Source organism: Oncorhynchus keta, chromosome 14, assembly GCF_023373465.1.
Source record: "Oncorhynchus keta strain PuntledgeMale-10-30-2019 chromosome 14, Oket_V2, whole genome shotgun sequence".
Classification (NCBI taxonomy): domain Eukaryota; kingdom Metazoa; phylum Chordata; class Actinopteri; order Salmoniformes; family Salmonidae; genus Oncorhynchus; species Oncorhynchus keta.
In genome coordinates, this window is record NC_068434.1 from 74,864,081 (window position 1) to 74,878,623 (window position 14,543).

The 14,543-nt window shown below is 48.8% G+C and overlaps 1 protein-coding gene across 15 annotated transcripts in view; it reads left to right on the top strand.

The window, feature by feature from the left end:
* LOC118373071 (transcription factor SOX-6-like) overlaps positions 1–14,543 on the top strand; it is a 227,102-nt gene that overhangs the window by 146,590 nt on the left and 65,969 nt on the right. For all 15 annotated transcript variants that reach the window (XM_052462572.1, XM_052462570.1, XM_052462575.1 and 12 more), the window contains one exon: positions 911–979. In XM_052462572.1, coding sequence (XP_052318532.1) covers positions 911–979 — 69 coding nt within the window. The remainder of the gene's footprint in view (positions 1–910; positions 980–14,543) is intronic.

A 14,543-nucleotide genomic window follows, 5' to 3' on the forward strand; every position in this document is an offset into this window, starting at 1 on the left:
CTGTGCATCACAGCCCTCCTCGGCAAGCACATAGCCAGAAAACAAGCTAGCCCAGCAAGACCACATCATCGACAGCTCTGCTTCCCCATCTCAGACTGTGCATCACAGCCCTCCTCGGCAAGCACATAGCCAGAAAACAAGCTAGCCCAGCAAGGCCACATCATCGACAGCTCTGCTTCCCCATCTCAGACTGTGCATCACAGCCCTCCTCGGCAAGCACATAGCCAGAAAACAAGCTAGCCCAGCAAGGCCACATCATCGACAGCTCTGCTTCCCCATCTCAGACTGGGCATCACAGCCCTCCTCGGCAAGCACATAGCCAGAAAACAAGCTAGCCCAGCAAGGCCACATCATCGACAGCTCTGCTTCCCCATCTCAGACTGTGCATCACAGCCCTCCTCGGCAAGCACATAGCCAGAAAACAAGCTAGCCCAGCAAGGCCACATCATCGACAGCTCTGCTTCCCCATCTCAGACTGTGCATCACAGCCCTCCTCGGCAAGCACATAGCCAGAAAACAAGCTAGCCCAGCAAGGCCACATCATCGACAGCTCTGCTTCCCCATCTCAGACTGTGCATCACAGCCCTCCTCGGCAAGCACATAGCCAGAAAACAAGCTAGCCCAGCAAGGCCACATCATCGACAGCTCTGCTGTACTATGCCTAATGCTGAAGGCCACTGTTGACTTGTCATGTCTTTAGGCAGGTGGTGATATGTTGTAATGGGGCTCAGATCACCATGACTTCTTGTTTGCAAATACTGTCCTGCAGTTACAGTGTCATGTTTTCCTTAGTGTCAGTTGATAGTCGGTCCCCGGTTTGGCTGAGTGGTATAAGCATGCACTGTACTCTGAGATGAGAGGAACATGTTTCTGACTGTCGTGACTCTTCTTCTCTGGTGTTTATCTACAGATTGCCAGACAACAGCAGCAGCTTCTGCAGCAGCAGCACAAAATCAATATCCTCCAGCAGCAGATTCAGGTCAGTGGCTCGCTCATGTGTTCCCCTCACCCTTCCACTGTCTCACTGGCCTCTCCTTCCCCAGCCACACCCCACCACAGGCCACATGTCTAATCTCATGTGTTCCCCTCACCCTTCCACTGTCTCACTGGCCTCTCCTTCCCCAGCCACACCCCACCACAGGCCACATGTCTAATCTCATGTGTTCCCCTCACCCTTCCACTGTCTCACTGGCCTCTCCTTCCCCAGCCACACCCCACCACAGGCCACATGTCTAATCTCATGTGTTCCCCTCACCCTTCCACTGTCTCACTGGCCTCTCCTTCCCAGCCACACCCACCACAGGCCACATGTCTAATCTCATGTGTTCCCCTCACCCTTCCACTGTCTCACTGGCCTCTCCTTCCCCAGCCACACCCCACCACAGGCCACATGTCTAATCTCGTGGGGTTTCCTCACCCTTCCACTGTCTCACTGGCCTCTCCTTCCCCAGCCACACCCCACCACAGGCCACATGTCTAATCTCATGTGTTCCCCTCACCCTTCCACTGTCTCACTGGCCTCTCCTTCCCAGCCACACCCCACCACAGGCCACATGTCTAATCTCATGTGTTCCCCTCACCCTTCCACTGTCTCACTGGCCTCTCCTTCCCCAGCCACACCCCACCACAGGCCACATGTCTAATCTCGTGGGGTTTCCTCACCCTTCCACTGTCTCACTGGCCTCTCCTTCCCCAGCCACACCCCACCACAGGCCACATGTCTAATCTCATGTGTTCCCCTCACCCTTCCACTGTCTCACTGGCCTCTCCTTCCCCAGCCACACCCCACCACAGGCCACATGTCTAATCTCATGTGTTCCCCTCACCCTTCCACTGTCTCACTGGCCTCTCCTTCCCCAGCCACACCCCACCACAGGCCACATGTCTAATCTCATGTGTTCCCTCACCCTTCCACTGTCTCACTGGCCTCTCCTTCCCCAGCCACACCCCACCACAGGCCACATGTCTAATCTCATGTGTTCCCCTCACCCTTCCACTGTCTCACTGGCCTCTCCTTCCCCAGCCACACCCCACCACAGGCCACATGTCTAATCTCATGTGTTCCCCTCACCCTTCCACTGTCTCACTGGCCTCTCCTTCCCCAGCCACACCCCACCACAGGCCACATGTCTAATCTCATGTGTTCCCCTCACCCTTCCACTGTCTCACTGGCCTCTCCTTCCCCAGCCACACCCCACCACAGGCCACATGTCTAATCTCATGTGTTCCCCTCACCCTTCCACTGTCTCACTGGCCTCTCCTTCCCCAGCCACACCCCACCACAGGCCACATGTCTAATCTCATGTGTTCCCCTCACCCTTCCACTGTCTCACTGGCCTCTCCTTCCCCAGCCACACCCCACCACAGGCCACATGTCTAATCTCATGTGTTCCCCTCACCCTTCCACTGTCTCACTGGCCTCTCCTTCCCCAGCCACACCCCACCACAGGCCACATGTCTAATCTCATGTGTTCCCCTCACCCTTCCACTGTCTCACTGGCCTCTCCTTCCCCAGCCACACCCCACCACAGGCCACATGTCTAATCTCATGTGTTCCCCTCACCCTTCCACTGTCTCACTGGCCTCTCCTTCCCCAGCCACACCCCACCACAGGCCACATGTCTAATCTCATGTGTTCCCCTCACCCTTCCACTGTCTCACTGGCCTCTCCTTCCCCAGCCACACCCCACCACAGGCCACATGTCTAATCTCTTGGGGTTTCCTCTATGAGTTTCTGTCTGACAGACATTACTTTACTGTCTTCCTTTATCTTTCTCTCGGTCTCCTTCCTTCTTTCTCTCTCGCTTCATTCTTCTGTCACTTCTGTCTTACAGTCGTCATTCACATTACATGATAATTGGCCATCGGTAATTGGGAGGGGTAAAGACGGAGGGGAATAATTATCACATCCTAATTAACAAAGATGGAGAGAAGAGAAAGTAGCGACACCTAATGAAGCATGCTGCTGCTGGTAGAGAGAGAAGTGTCTGGAGGGTGGAGGTGGGGACATGAAAGAGGCTGGTAAATGCTGCCTTGGAAATGATACCAGCCCAATTGAGCGACGTGGCAGGCCTTTAGACAGCACCGGGGCTACTGTTCACAGCATATTGTTAGTGAGGGGAAAACGTTGTTCACGTCAATGTGGTGGCTAAAGGAGATACTGTTTTTGACGGAAGAAGAAGTTTGTTTTATACAGTATTCAGTTTTAGTCCTTTAAATGTTTGTTAATTTACTTGAACATGAGTATAATATTTATAAAGGTGCACTTAGAATAGCTCGTTTCATGCTCAGCTCAGATTGAAAATGAAGGTTTTATTGGAGTAATGTCAGTGTGTATGGTGGTGGTCATTGCCATGCGTTTTCTCTTCAAAGTGGATTGTGTTCTTTTCTCCCCTAAGTAATTATGGAAAATGGATAAAAACATGTAAATGGGGGTGGAGGGGCGAGAGTATTCACACGAGACACAGACCAAGAAAAATGGAACGAGGGCACCATAAATAAACATGGCATATTTGCTGAAAGAAAGAAAGAAAACAACATGAGAGGTAGCAGGAGGAGAGGAGAGGAGGGAGAGTGCCAGTGTGTGGGATGTATATGTGGGGAGTGTTGGGTGTGTGTGTTGGTGAGGTGGTACAGTACAGTGTGGTCAGGTTAGGGACCACCCATGTTGAGTGTTGGAAACAGACAGGCTGGCTACTCTGGGTAGGGGTGGTCGGTCAGTGGCTGGCTGTAGTCAAGGCCGTTGCCCCAGCCCAGACGTCTGAGGAAATCCAAGGCTTTACTGTAGTCTGGTGCCAGGAGCAGTCTTCTCCTATGACCCACCTATTACTTATCCTGCTACTACTACACATTCACTACCAACACACACTCACTACCAACACACACTCATTACCAACACACACTCACTACCAACACACACTCACTACCAACACACACTCACTACCAACACACACTCACTACCAACACACACTCACTACCAACACACACTCACTACCAACACACACTCACTACCAACACACACTCATTACCAACACACACTCACTACCAACACACACTCACTACCAACACACACTCACTACCAACACACACTCACTACCAACACACACTCACTACCAACACACACTCACTACCAACACACATTCACTACCAACACACACTCACTACCAACACACACTCACTACCAACACACACTCACTACCAACACACACTCACTACCAACACACACTCATTACCAACACACACTCACTACCAACACACACTCACTACCAACACACACTCATTACCAACACACATTCACTACCAACACACACTCACTACCAACACACACCCAACACACACCCAACACACACCCACTACCAACACACACTCACTACCAACACACACCCAACACACACCCACTACCAACACACACCCACTACCAACACACACTCACTACCAACACACACTCACTACCAACACACACCCACTACCAACACACACTCACTACCAACACACACTCACTACCAACACACACTCATTACCAACACACACTCACTACCAACACACACTCACTACCAACACACACTCACTACCAACACACACTCACTACCAACACACACTCACTACCAACACACACTCATTACCAACACACACTCACTACCAACACACACTCACTACCAACACACACTCACTACCAACACACACTCACTACCAACACACACTCATTACCAACACACACTCACTACCAACACACACTCACTACCAACACACACTCACTACCAACACACACTCACTACCAACACACACTCACTACCAACACACACTCATTACCAACACACACTCACTACCAACACACACTCACTACCAACACACACTCACTACCAACACACACTCACTACCAACACACACTCACTACCAACACACACTCATTACCAACACACACTCACTACCAACACACACTCACTACCAACACACACTCATTACCAACACACATTCACTACCAACACACACTCACTACCAACACACACCCAACACACACCCAATACACACACCCACTACCAACACACACTCACTACCAACACACACCCAACACACACCCACTACCAACACACACCCACTACCAACACACACTCACTACCAACACACACTCACTACCAACACACACCCACTACCAACACACACTCACTACCAACACACACTCACTACCAACACACACTCATTACCAACACACACTCACTACCAACACACACTCACTACCAACACACACTCACTACCAACACACACTCACTACCAACACACACTCATTACCAACACACACTCACTACCAACACACACTCACTACCAACACACACTCATTACCAACACACACTCACTACCAACACACACTCACTACCAACACACACTCATTACCAACACACACTCACTACCAACACACACTCACTACCAACACACACTCACTACCAACACACACCCACTACCAACACACACTCACTACCAACACACACTCACTACCAACACACACCCACTACCAACACACACCCAACACACACCCACTACCAACACACATCCAGCACACACCCACTACCAACACACACTCACTACCAACACACATCCAGCACACACCCACTACCAACACACACTCACTACCAACACACACCCACTACCAACACACATCCAGCACACACCCACTACCAACACACACTCACTACCAACACATACTCACTACCAACACACACCCACTACCAACACGCACCCACTACCAACACGCACCCACTACCAACACACACCCACTACCAACACGCACCCACTACCAACACGCAACCACTACCCTACCAAGTTTCTCGCTCTCTCTCGCTCATTCTCGCTCTCTCTCAGTCTCTCTCTCATTCTCACTCTCACTCATTCTCTCTCTCTCTCATTCCCTCTCTTTCTCTCTCTCTCTCTCTCTCTCTCTCTCTCTCTCTCTCTCTCTCTCTCTCTCTCTCTCTCTCTCTCTCTCTCTCTCTCTCTCTCTCTCTCTCTCTCTTTCTCTCTCTCTCTCTCTGTCTCTCTCTCTCTCTCTCTCTCTGTCTCTGTCTCTGTTCTCTTTTCTGAGGAGGATCATTAAAACATAATTTTCCTCTCAATTCAACATCACAAATGGCTTCATTATCAGTTCCATACTTTGAAATCAACATGTTTTCCCTTGGTGAGAATCTGTCCCTCCTGTAGTAGACATACTTTGTAAGGGTCCCAGTTGAATGGTGGAGGGGGCTATAGATCCCCTCTTCACCCCCTTCCCTCTCCACTCCCCCAGGACTCTCCCCAGTCCACAGTCCCTGTGATGTGTAGAGGCATAGCAGCAAAGCAAACCCCTTGGATTTACACGGCATTAAGCACAAAAGCAGGATTTAGTACTGGGCCATAAACATCCCTCTTTCAAGTGCACTTCCCAAGAGAAAGGCCCCACTGTCAATGTCTGCTTCTCCTGGAGAAGCCAGAGAGCTGGCCTCTGGTGCTGCTGTCACTGTCCACAGTGTTTGTGAGAAATGACTCCCCATCACTCCACCAAAGAGGATCTCACTCTGCTCTCTAGCACAGTACCCTCACTAGCATACCCTCTAGAATAGAGCACCCTATGCCCTGGGACCAAGGCCCCTTAATAAAGACTCTTTACTCCTGGGCTCACTCACACAGCACTACAACACATCATTCTTTGACAGGTCCACACTCCACTCTTTCATGCTGTGGTTAAAGACTAATGTGCTACCTGGAAATTCCCCTTGATGAGCAGTTCAGTGACGAGGGTGTTATATCTCTTCCACCACACTTGGGGAGGTACTGAAAGTGTATGGCTCTATTTCAAACAGATAGAGAGGCCCCTAGATGTAAAGATCTGTGTCTCCAGCCAAGCCAGCCTTCCCCAGACTCTGTCCCTGTGATCTGTCCTGATGAAACACCACTATATCTACAATTAAACAAAAGAGACACATATTTACACCATCTGCTGCGCTCCCCTCAGTCTATATGCTTGTTTACAACCCTCACCAGGCCCTTATCAAGCATAGATTACTCTCACAACAACTTCAAATCAGTTTGATCATGTTAGACATTTTGTTTATCCTACCGCAAGTCCTTTAATGCTTACTTCATTACATTTTCTCCCCTCGTGACCCAGTTTTACTCTGTCCTCTGTGGGGCTGGTCTGGCTGCTCGTAAAGATGGCCAACCAAAGGGATGAGGGGAGGGATGAGGCAGGCCGGGGCGAGGTAGCGAGGCACCTCGGCGGCACTGTTATCTGCTCTTAAAAATGCCCCCGTCCTCTTAATATACAACAGCTTTGAGTTAATTAGTACTCTAAACAAGCTTCCAGCCTGCATGTTGCAGACTTTTAGCAGTGGTAAAACAGCACTGGGGGATTGGGTTACCCTGCTGTTAGTATGGAGAACAGTGGACTTTACTAGAGATCTTCGTCCTTACCATCAAAGTGCTTGTAGTTTAGCTCCAGGTGGAAAGCGCTTCAGATTCTGGTGCTGTATTGATGATGTAACTGATCACATCAGTGGGGATTGTAAACCGGACCGGAGGAGTACAAATAAAACCTCCAGGACCGTAACTGGACACCCTCCCTGGCATGCCATGCACTTTCAGGGGTTTTCTTTGAGGGAGGGAGGGAGGGAGGGAGGGAGGGAGGTGCAGAAACAGGCAGAGCGTTCTGGAACAAGGCACGGAGGGAGGGAGGGAGGGAGGGAGAGATGGAGAGAGGAAGGGGAGAGAGGGAGAGAGGGGGGGGACGGAGGGAGGCAGGGAGGGAGGGAGGTGCAGAAACAGGCAGAGCGGTCTGGAACAAGGCACGGAGGGAGGGAGGGAGGGAGGGGGAGGGAGGGAGGGAGGGGGAGGGAGGGAGGGAGGGAGGGAGGGAGGGAGGGAGGTGCAGAAACAGGCAGAGCGGTCTGGAACAAGGGAGGGAGGGAGGGAGGGAGGGAGGGAGGGAGGGAGGGAGGGAGGGAGGGGGAGGGAGGGAGGGAGGGAGGTGCAGAAACAGGCAGAGCGGTCTGGAACAAGGCATGGTCCAATTTAATCGAGTCTCCTTTTGAATGGCCTTCTCTCTCTTTTCATCTAGTTCTACTTAGAGGAGGGAGAGAGATTGAGTCTTTGTCCTTCGGGATTACAATGTCACTTGTTTTAAGATAACAGATGTTGTGATTACGGTGTTAGGGGCTTATCAGAAGTTTAAAGCTCAAGGCTCTGTTTTTTTCCCAAATTCTCATTTTTTATTCCTCTAGTCGTCCCTTGTTGTTGTTAAACTAATTCCGCTCAGGGAGAGATTACTGTTACGTGAATCAAGTATTAAACTCGATAAACACAATTAGGGAATCAACTTGAGGCTTGTGACAATTAAAAGCAAAATGTTGAAGTAAATCTGATCCGTAACAGAGCATGTGTTTCTTACGTAACAGAGTCATCAAAGCTGTGTGAATGCGACCATGGAAAGCCAGTGAGTTAAGAAGACAGAAAGGCAGAAATAGACGTTAAGTAAGCAGAGCTCTGTTCTGCCTGTTTGTTTAGCCTCTGCATCAATCAACCACATCGACCGGCACTCGATTGGACTGTTAGGGGCTGTCTCCTTGACAATCACACCCACTTTTTATTCCTCCCCAATAGCAACAATCCGGTTTTATTGTAACGTCAGAGCCCAGGCTGTCTTTCATATGGCTTTCTGTAATTATATAGGAGTGAATGGCAGCACAGCCATATGTTAGCAGCATGGGTAGCAGTCTATGAAATGACTTAATAAAATGGTGGTGACTGCTGTTGTTGGCCAAACACATGTTTCTGTGAAGAGGATATTTTTATAGAGAGATAATGGCCATGGATTGGAGGAATTTTTATTAGTTTCTCTAATGGCTGTATTTCATCCAACCCAGTGACAACTCCAGACTCTAGGTCAGTATATTGGGGGTAGTGATTGGAAGTCTGCTCCCTGCCCACGGGGGCCAACTGACTGGGAGATTGTGATGATAGGTGGGGGTCAGAGCGGTTTGGGGGGCCTTGTCGTGCTGTGATGGAGTGCAGCTCTCTGGCCACAGTAACAGTTAGCTGTCATTGCCCCAGCCATCCTTCCCACAGGCCCCATCCCCAACAGCCCCGCGATCCTCCAGCCTTTCTGCCCTCAGATCTCTCACACGGATCCAGGCCAGGTGGAAATTCCTGCTCTCTCATGAGGCTTCTGAGCTGCCGTGTATCTCCTGCACATTGGGATGGCAACAGTCCATGCATTCCTGAAAGATGGAGCTGGTACGGTGTGAGACGAAGTGACACACACACACACACGCAAGATAATAAATATTCCCTGAAAGGCTGAACTTTGTCTTCACACGGTGCAGGTTAAGGAATGGAGCTCCCCAGATGAAATGTGGGATGCTTTTAATCAGAAAACCCCTGTTAGGTCAATTACAATGTGTCTGTCTGTCCTCACATTCACAATAACACAATAACAATCCATACTTTATTACCTATGTTTATAATTATAACTCTGAGCTGGCATTGTTGCACCGTATGTTTAGCAGTGATATAAAGATCCCAATGATATGGGTTTTCTATGGAGACCATTGTTGGTTCACTCTTTTAATCCAGCAGCCTTAAATGCTCTCGTCATTGGCCCGGTCTGGTTCTACTTATCTAGCTCAGAGCTGCTTTTCCTCCTCCTGCTCCTGTGAAGGACCTCCACGTGACTTCCGCTGTCAACCCTTACTCCTCCACCTCCCAACCCCCCCAATCTCCCAACACCCTCTCCCCTCTCCCAACCCCCTCTCCCCAATCTCCCAACCCCTTTCCCCCAATCTCCCAACCTCCTCTCCCCCAATCTCCCAACCCCTCTCCCCAATCTCCCAACCCCTCTCCCCAATCTCCCAACCTCCTCTCCCCAATCTCCCAACCCCTTTCCCCCAATCTCCCAACCTCTTCTCCCCCAATCTCCCAACCCCCTCTCCCCCAATCTTCCAACCTCCTCTCCCCCAATCTCCCAACCCCTTTCCCCCAATCTCCCAACCTCCTCTCCCCAATCTCCCAACCCCTCTCCCCCAATCTCCCAACCCCCTCTCCCCCAATCTCCCAACCCCTTTCCCCCAATCTCCCAAACCCCTTTCCCCCAATCTCCCAACCTCCTCTCCCCCAATTTCCCAACCCCTCTCCCACAATCTTCCAACCCCTCTCCCCCAATCTCCCAACCTCCTCTCCCCCAATCTCCCAACCTCCTCTCCCCCAATCTCCCAACCCCCTCTCCCCCAATCTCCCAACCCCCTCTTCTCCAAGCCCCCCAGCCTGCACAGGGTGGCTATATCCACACCCCTTCCCAGGACTTATACCATCCACTGATCCACTCATTTTGAGTCACTCTACACTTTATTCATCTCTATTTATCCCTCTGACTGGAAATGATCCCTATTGTAGATTCACTTTATATAGAGCATTATTGTTCTTAGATCTGTGTACTATTTGGAGCTATTTTGGACTTTAGGCTATTGAAATATTACATTTATTTATGTTACTACAAAAATATACGAAGTTACAAAAAAATCTCTAATGTAATACAGACATAATTATTTCCTCCCCATAATATTTTGCCCCCCATAGCATCTACCAAAAGCACAGAGTGTGCTGGTTGGTACTTGTTGTTTGGCTTTAAAGAAGTTCCATTGCCTTAGTTAAAAGAGAAAAGACCAGTGCCTTGTTGTCAGCCCTCACTTCAAAGTGGAAAAGGTTTCCTCACATGTGGTTTTAAATGGTGTGGAGGAACAGCAGGGGACTTCTAAGGGTTAAATGATAATAGCTGCAGACAGCTGCAGTTCCCAGATTAAAGATACTATTTAATTACACAAGGGCTAGCTAACCACCTCCACATCCCAGCCTGCCAGGCAGACACACTCCTATAAAGCACAGCAACACCACAACACAACAACTCACACATACTGCAGAACTTGTGTACATGTGTGTGGGTGCCTTTATATGTTATCTGTCCGTGCTTGTATTTGTGTTATAGGTGAGTGTTAACATAGAGAAGGTGTAGAGAGAGCCTGAAGAGAAGCTCTACTCTCAGGGGCCTGGCTGGCTGGCTGTATGGCCCTGCTCAAGAGCTAGTGAGGGCCTGATTCCTCTCATATGTGCAGCACAGTATCCCCAGGCCGTAGAGCCGGCCTCCCTCCCTCTGCTGTGGTCATTTAACAGCAGTAGAGCTTGAAGAAGCATGATAGGCCCAAGGGTCCAGGGCCCAGGGGTCCAGGGCCCAGGGGTCCAGAGCCCAGGGGTCAAGGGGCTAGCCAGGCCAGGGCCCCAATACAGGGTTAATCAGTAGCAGCTTCCTTTCTCACTTGATATATATTTTGGGGGTATGACTAGGGAACTTTCAATACATTCCCTGGTTGACACAAAAGCTTCCTTTACACAATCAAACCATTGTTGACAGTGTATGCGTTTAAAGGCTGAAATTGGAATACAGTTGAAGTTACACACATGTCTGTCTCAAGGTAGAATTCATTCCATGACATGCAAATACTCATTGAGCTGTTATTGTATATCATTTTTCTTCTTCACCATTATCATTGATGAACAGACTAAAGCCACAAATTCCTGAATACATCATTTGCTTTTATTAACCTTCCAGTCTTTCGCGGTCTCTCTGAGTCTGTTTTTGAAATCCCACATAAACACATTAGAAAGAATAGCAGCCTGTTTAGAGATTTTCAGGATGCAGCTCCATGTCCCAGTGTTGCAAAGCACTGATAGAATTCACAGGGGAAGCTCTATAAAAGCGGGTCCTGTCTGCCCAGCCAATAGGGACCTCCTAATTAAACACAGAGTCCTTTGTGTCACACACACATTGGTTTTTGAATGAACAATCCCTCTCCCCTCTATATGGGCACAGAGAGATCTGTCTGTCTGTCTGTCTGTAAGGTGCTACTGCCGCTATGGTAGTCAGTGTGCAGGTGAACCGCTTCAGTTCTACTGCAGCAGTGTGCTGTGTGGCTCTCCTATTTGCGTGTCTCTGAGTCACACACTTATTCCTTGAACATGACTCGTAGTATTCTAACCTATAGTGTAACATACAGGAGATTATCAGGGCAAATGCAAGAGTGGGAGTCATTGACTACAGTTTGTAGATATCCACCCCCAGCCTAAGTGGTCCATTTCTGCCCGTTGCCATAGTCTTTAAAGGTCACTCTGGCTCCTGCTCGGTTTTCATTACTTACAATCATTGTAATAAGGTTCCTTGCCTGTCACACCCTATCTAAAGATCATGTGACACAAGCCAATAGAGTAATTCCCCCAATTTACTGGCTCACTGTATTTTTATTGATGTTTTATTGAACCTTTATTTAACTAGGCAAGTCAGTTAAGAACAATTCTTATTTACCATGACGACCTTCCCCGGCCAAACCCTCCCGCAACCCGGACGACGCTGGGCCAATTGTGCACCGCCATATGGGACTCCCAATCACGGCCAATTGTGATACACTCCGGGATCGAACCAGGGTCTGTAATGATACCTCTTACACTGAGAGGCAGTGCCTTAGACCGCTACGCCACTCAGGAGCCCGTACGGTGCTGTAGTCTACACACAATATGCTTTGCCCGTGTAATCCAATGAACGGTAATTGCACCCAACATTTTATTTGGTTAACATTTTAGCGAGAACAAAGCACACTGCTACCATATAATGGGGAATCATTTCAAATGAACTTTAGATAAACACAAGGGTGGCTGCTAATTGAACAATGATAATGGCTCCTAATTTATGCCTCTCAGATGTTTCTGTTGTTTTCCAGGGCGCAAATGATCTTCTAAGAGATTCTTGTTAATGCATTGGCAAAAGGCACCAAAATAGACATTGTTAAAGGGAATGTGTAAGTTCCCCAATTAGCCGAGCCAGACCAACTGCTAGCATTATAGCAAGAGAATAATAGAGCAGGGAGTGATAGGGTGTTTCCAGTCGGTGTTAGCTAGGCTGGCAGTAGTGGGATTATTCGGGGGCCCTAACGGTCTCATCATATCAGCTTGGCTTGAGCCCAGGGAGGGAGATAGCTCTATAGATCCAGCCTTACATAACATGCTCGCCCACCAGTTAAAGGAGACTGTTAGCTGATGAAGATGTGCACATGCAAGACTAGAGATAAAACAAAGCGTTGACCCAAATCATTAGCCCCTGTGATTTAATATATTGACACTTGGATGCAAATAATTCCGTTTAGTGGCCTGTGTTGGGCGGGGGGAGGGATCAATTTAATTAGTTATGAAATGTGACTTCTTGTCAGGAAGCAGAAGAAGCGCTGACGTTAAATAAAGTTGTGTGCAATTTGAACAGTAAAGCTTTGCGCCCCTGTTAAAACTTAATGATGCACAAAAAGGGCTTAATAGATACAACCTCAGCAATGGCTGTGATGGTTTGGAAATGAAGATAAGTGGACGAGGAGCAAGACTAGTAATGTCGCTGGCCTGTTAAAACACATCCAGACGTTATGAACACAAACAGTGCAGGCTATCTGGGACGATTCGCTCTGTAGGTTTTGTCGATGTACATCTGCTTTGCCACTGAAAGACTCTTCAGGGTTAAGGCTTCGTTAGGTCAGGGTTAAGGCTTCGTTAGGTCAGGGTTAAGGCTTCGTTAGGTCAGGGTTAAGGCTTCGTTAGGTCAGGGTTAAGGCTTCGTTAGGTCAGGGTCAAGGTACACACAGAGAGTGGGGGTATTGAATGGCCTTATTACTGCATTAGGCACCATTTCCTCTGACACTGGGCCCTAGCTTGTGAAGGGAAAACTGGAGAGAGTGTAAACGATGAAAGATACACATCCCCAGTACTTACACCATGTGATGGGTTCATAGAGGCTGCCTGCCTGGCACACAATGGCACATTTGTGTGGGGAACATATGCTAGGAACGCACATGTCTTTGTTGGTGATGTAAGCATGTACATAAACACGCCTCCATTATTAATGTTAATGACACAACATCTCCTAGCGGTCTTGTAATTATCAGCAGGGCAGCGCAGCGTCTTTGTGTTCCCACACCTCGCCCGTTTAGGCTGCGTTAATCAACTGCCTGCATCTTGACAAGGGCTTTCACATGAACAGTTGTAATGTGTAAAGTCACACCTCAGTGTCTGCCTTAAATTCCAAACCAGCGCTGGGATTTAGTCATTTATGCCAGGACCCTGCAGCCTCTCATAGTAGCTCAATGCTAGTGATAACAGTACTCAACACAAGACAGCAGATCACTGGAGCTGTAGTGCATCTCACCCGGCATTAGGGAACCTAGTGAGCTCTGTGATAAGACAGTACTGTTAAATAAACTTCATAACCCTAACAGGAGCAGCTCATTATTGATAGTGAAATGAGGCCAACCGTAGCTATGATACATAAAGCCATACTCTATGACCTCTGAATATCATTATAAAGCACCTGTTTACAACTCTATTGCTCCCCATAATCCTTTCCTGGATGAAGGTGGCCAGTCGCCTTATACTTGGCACTCATTGGACCCCGTGCTCCAAAGGAAAATATCAGTTGACGGAGAACACATCCTCCAGTGTGA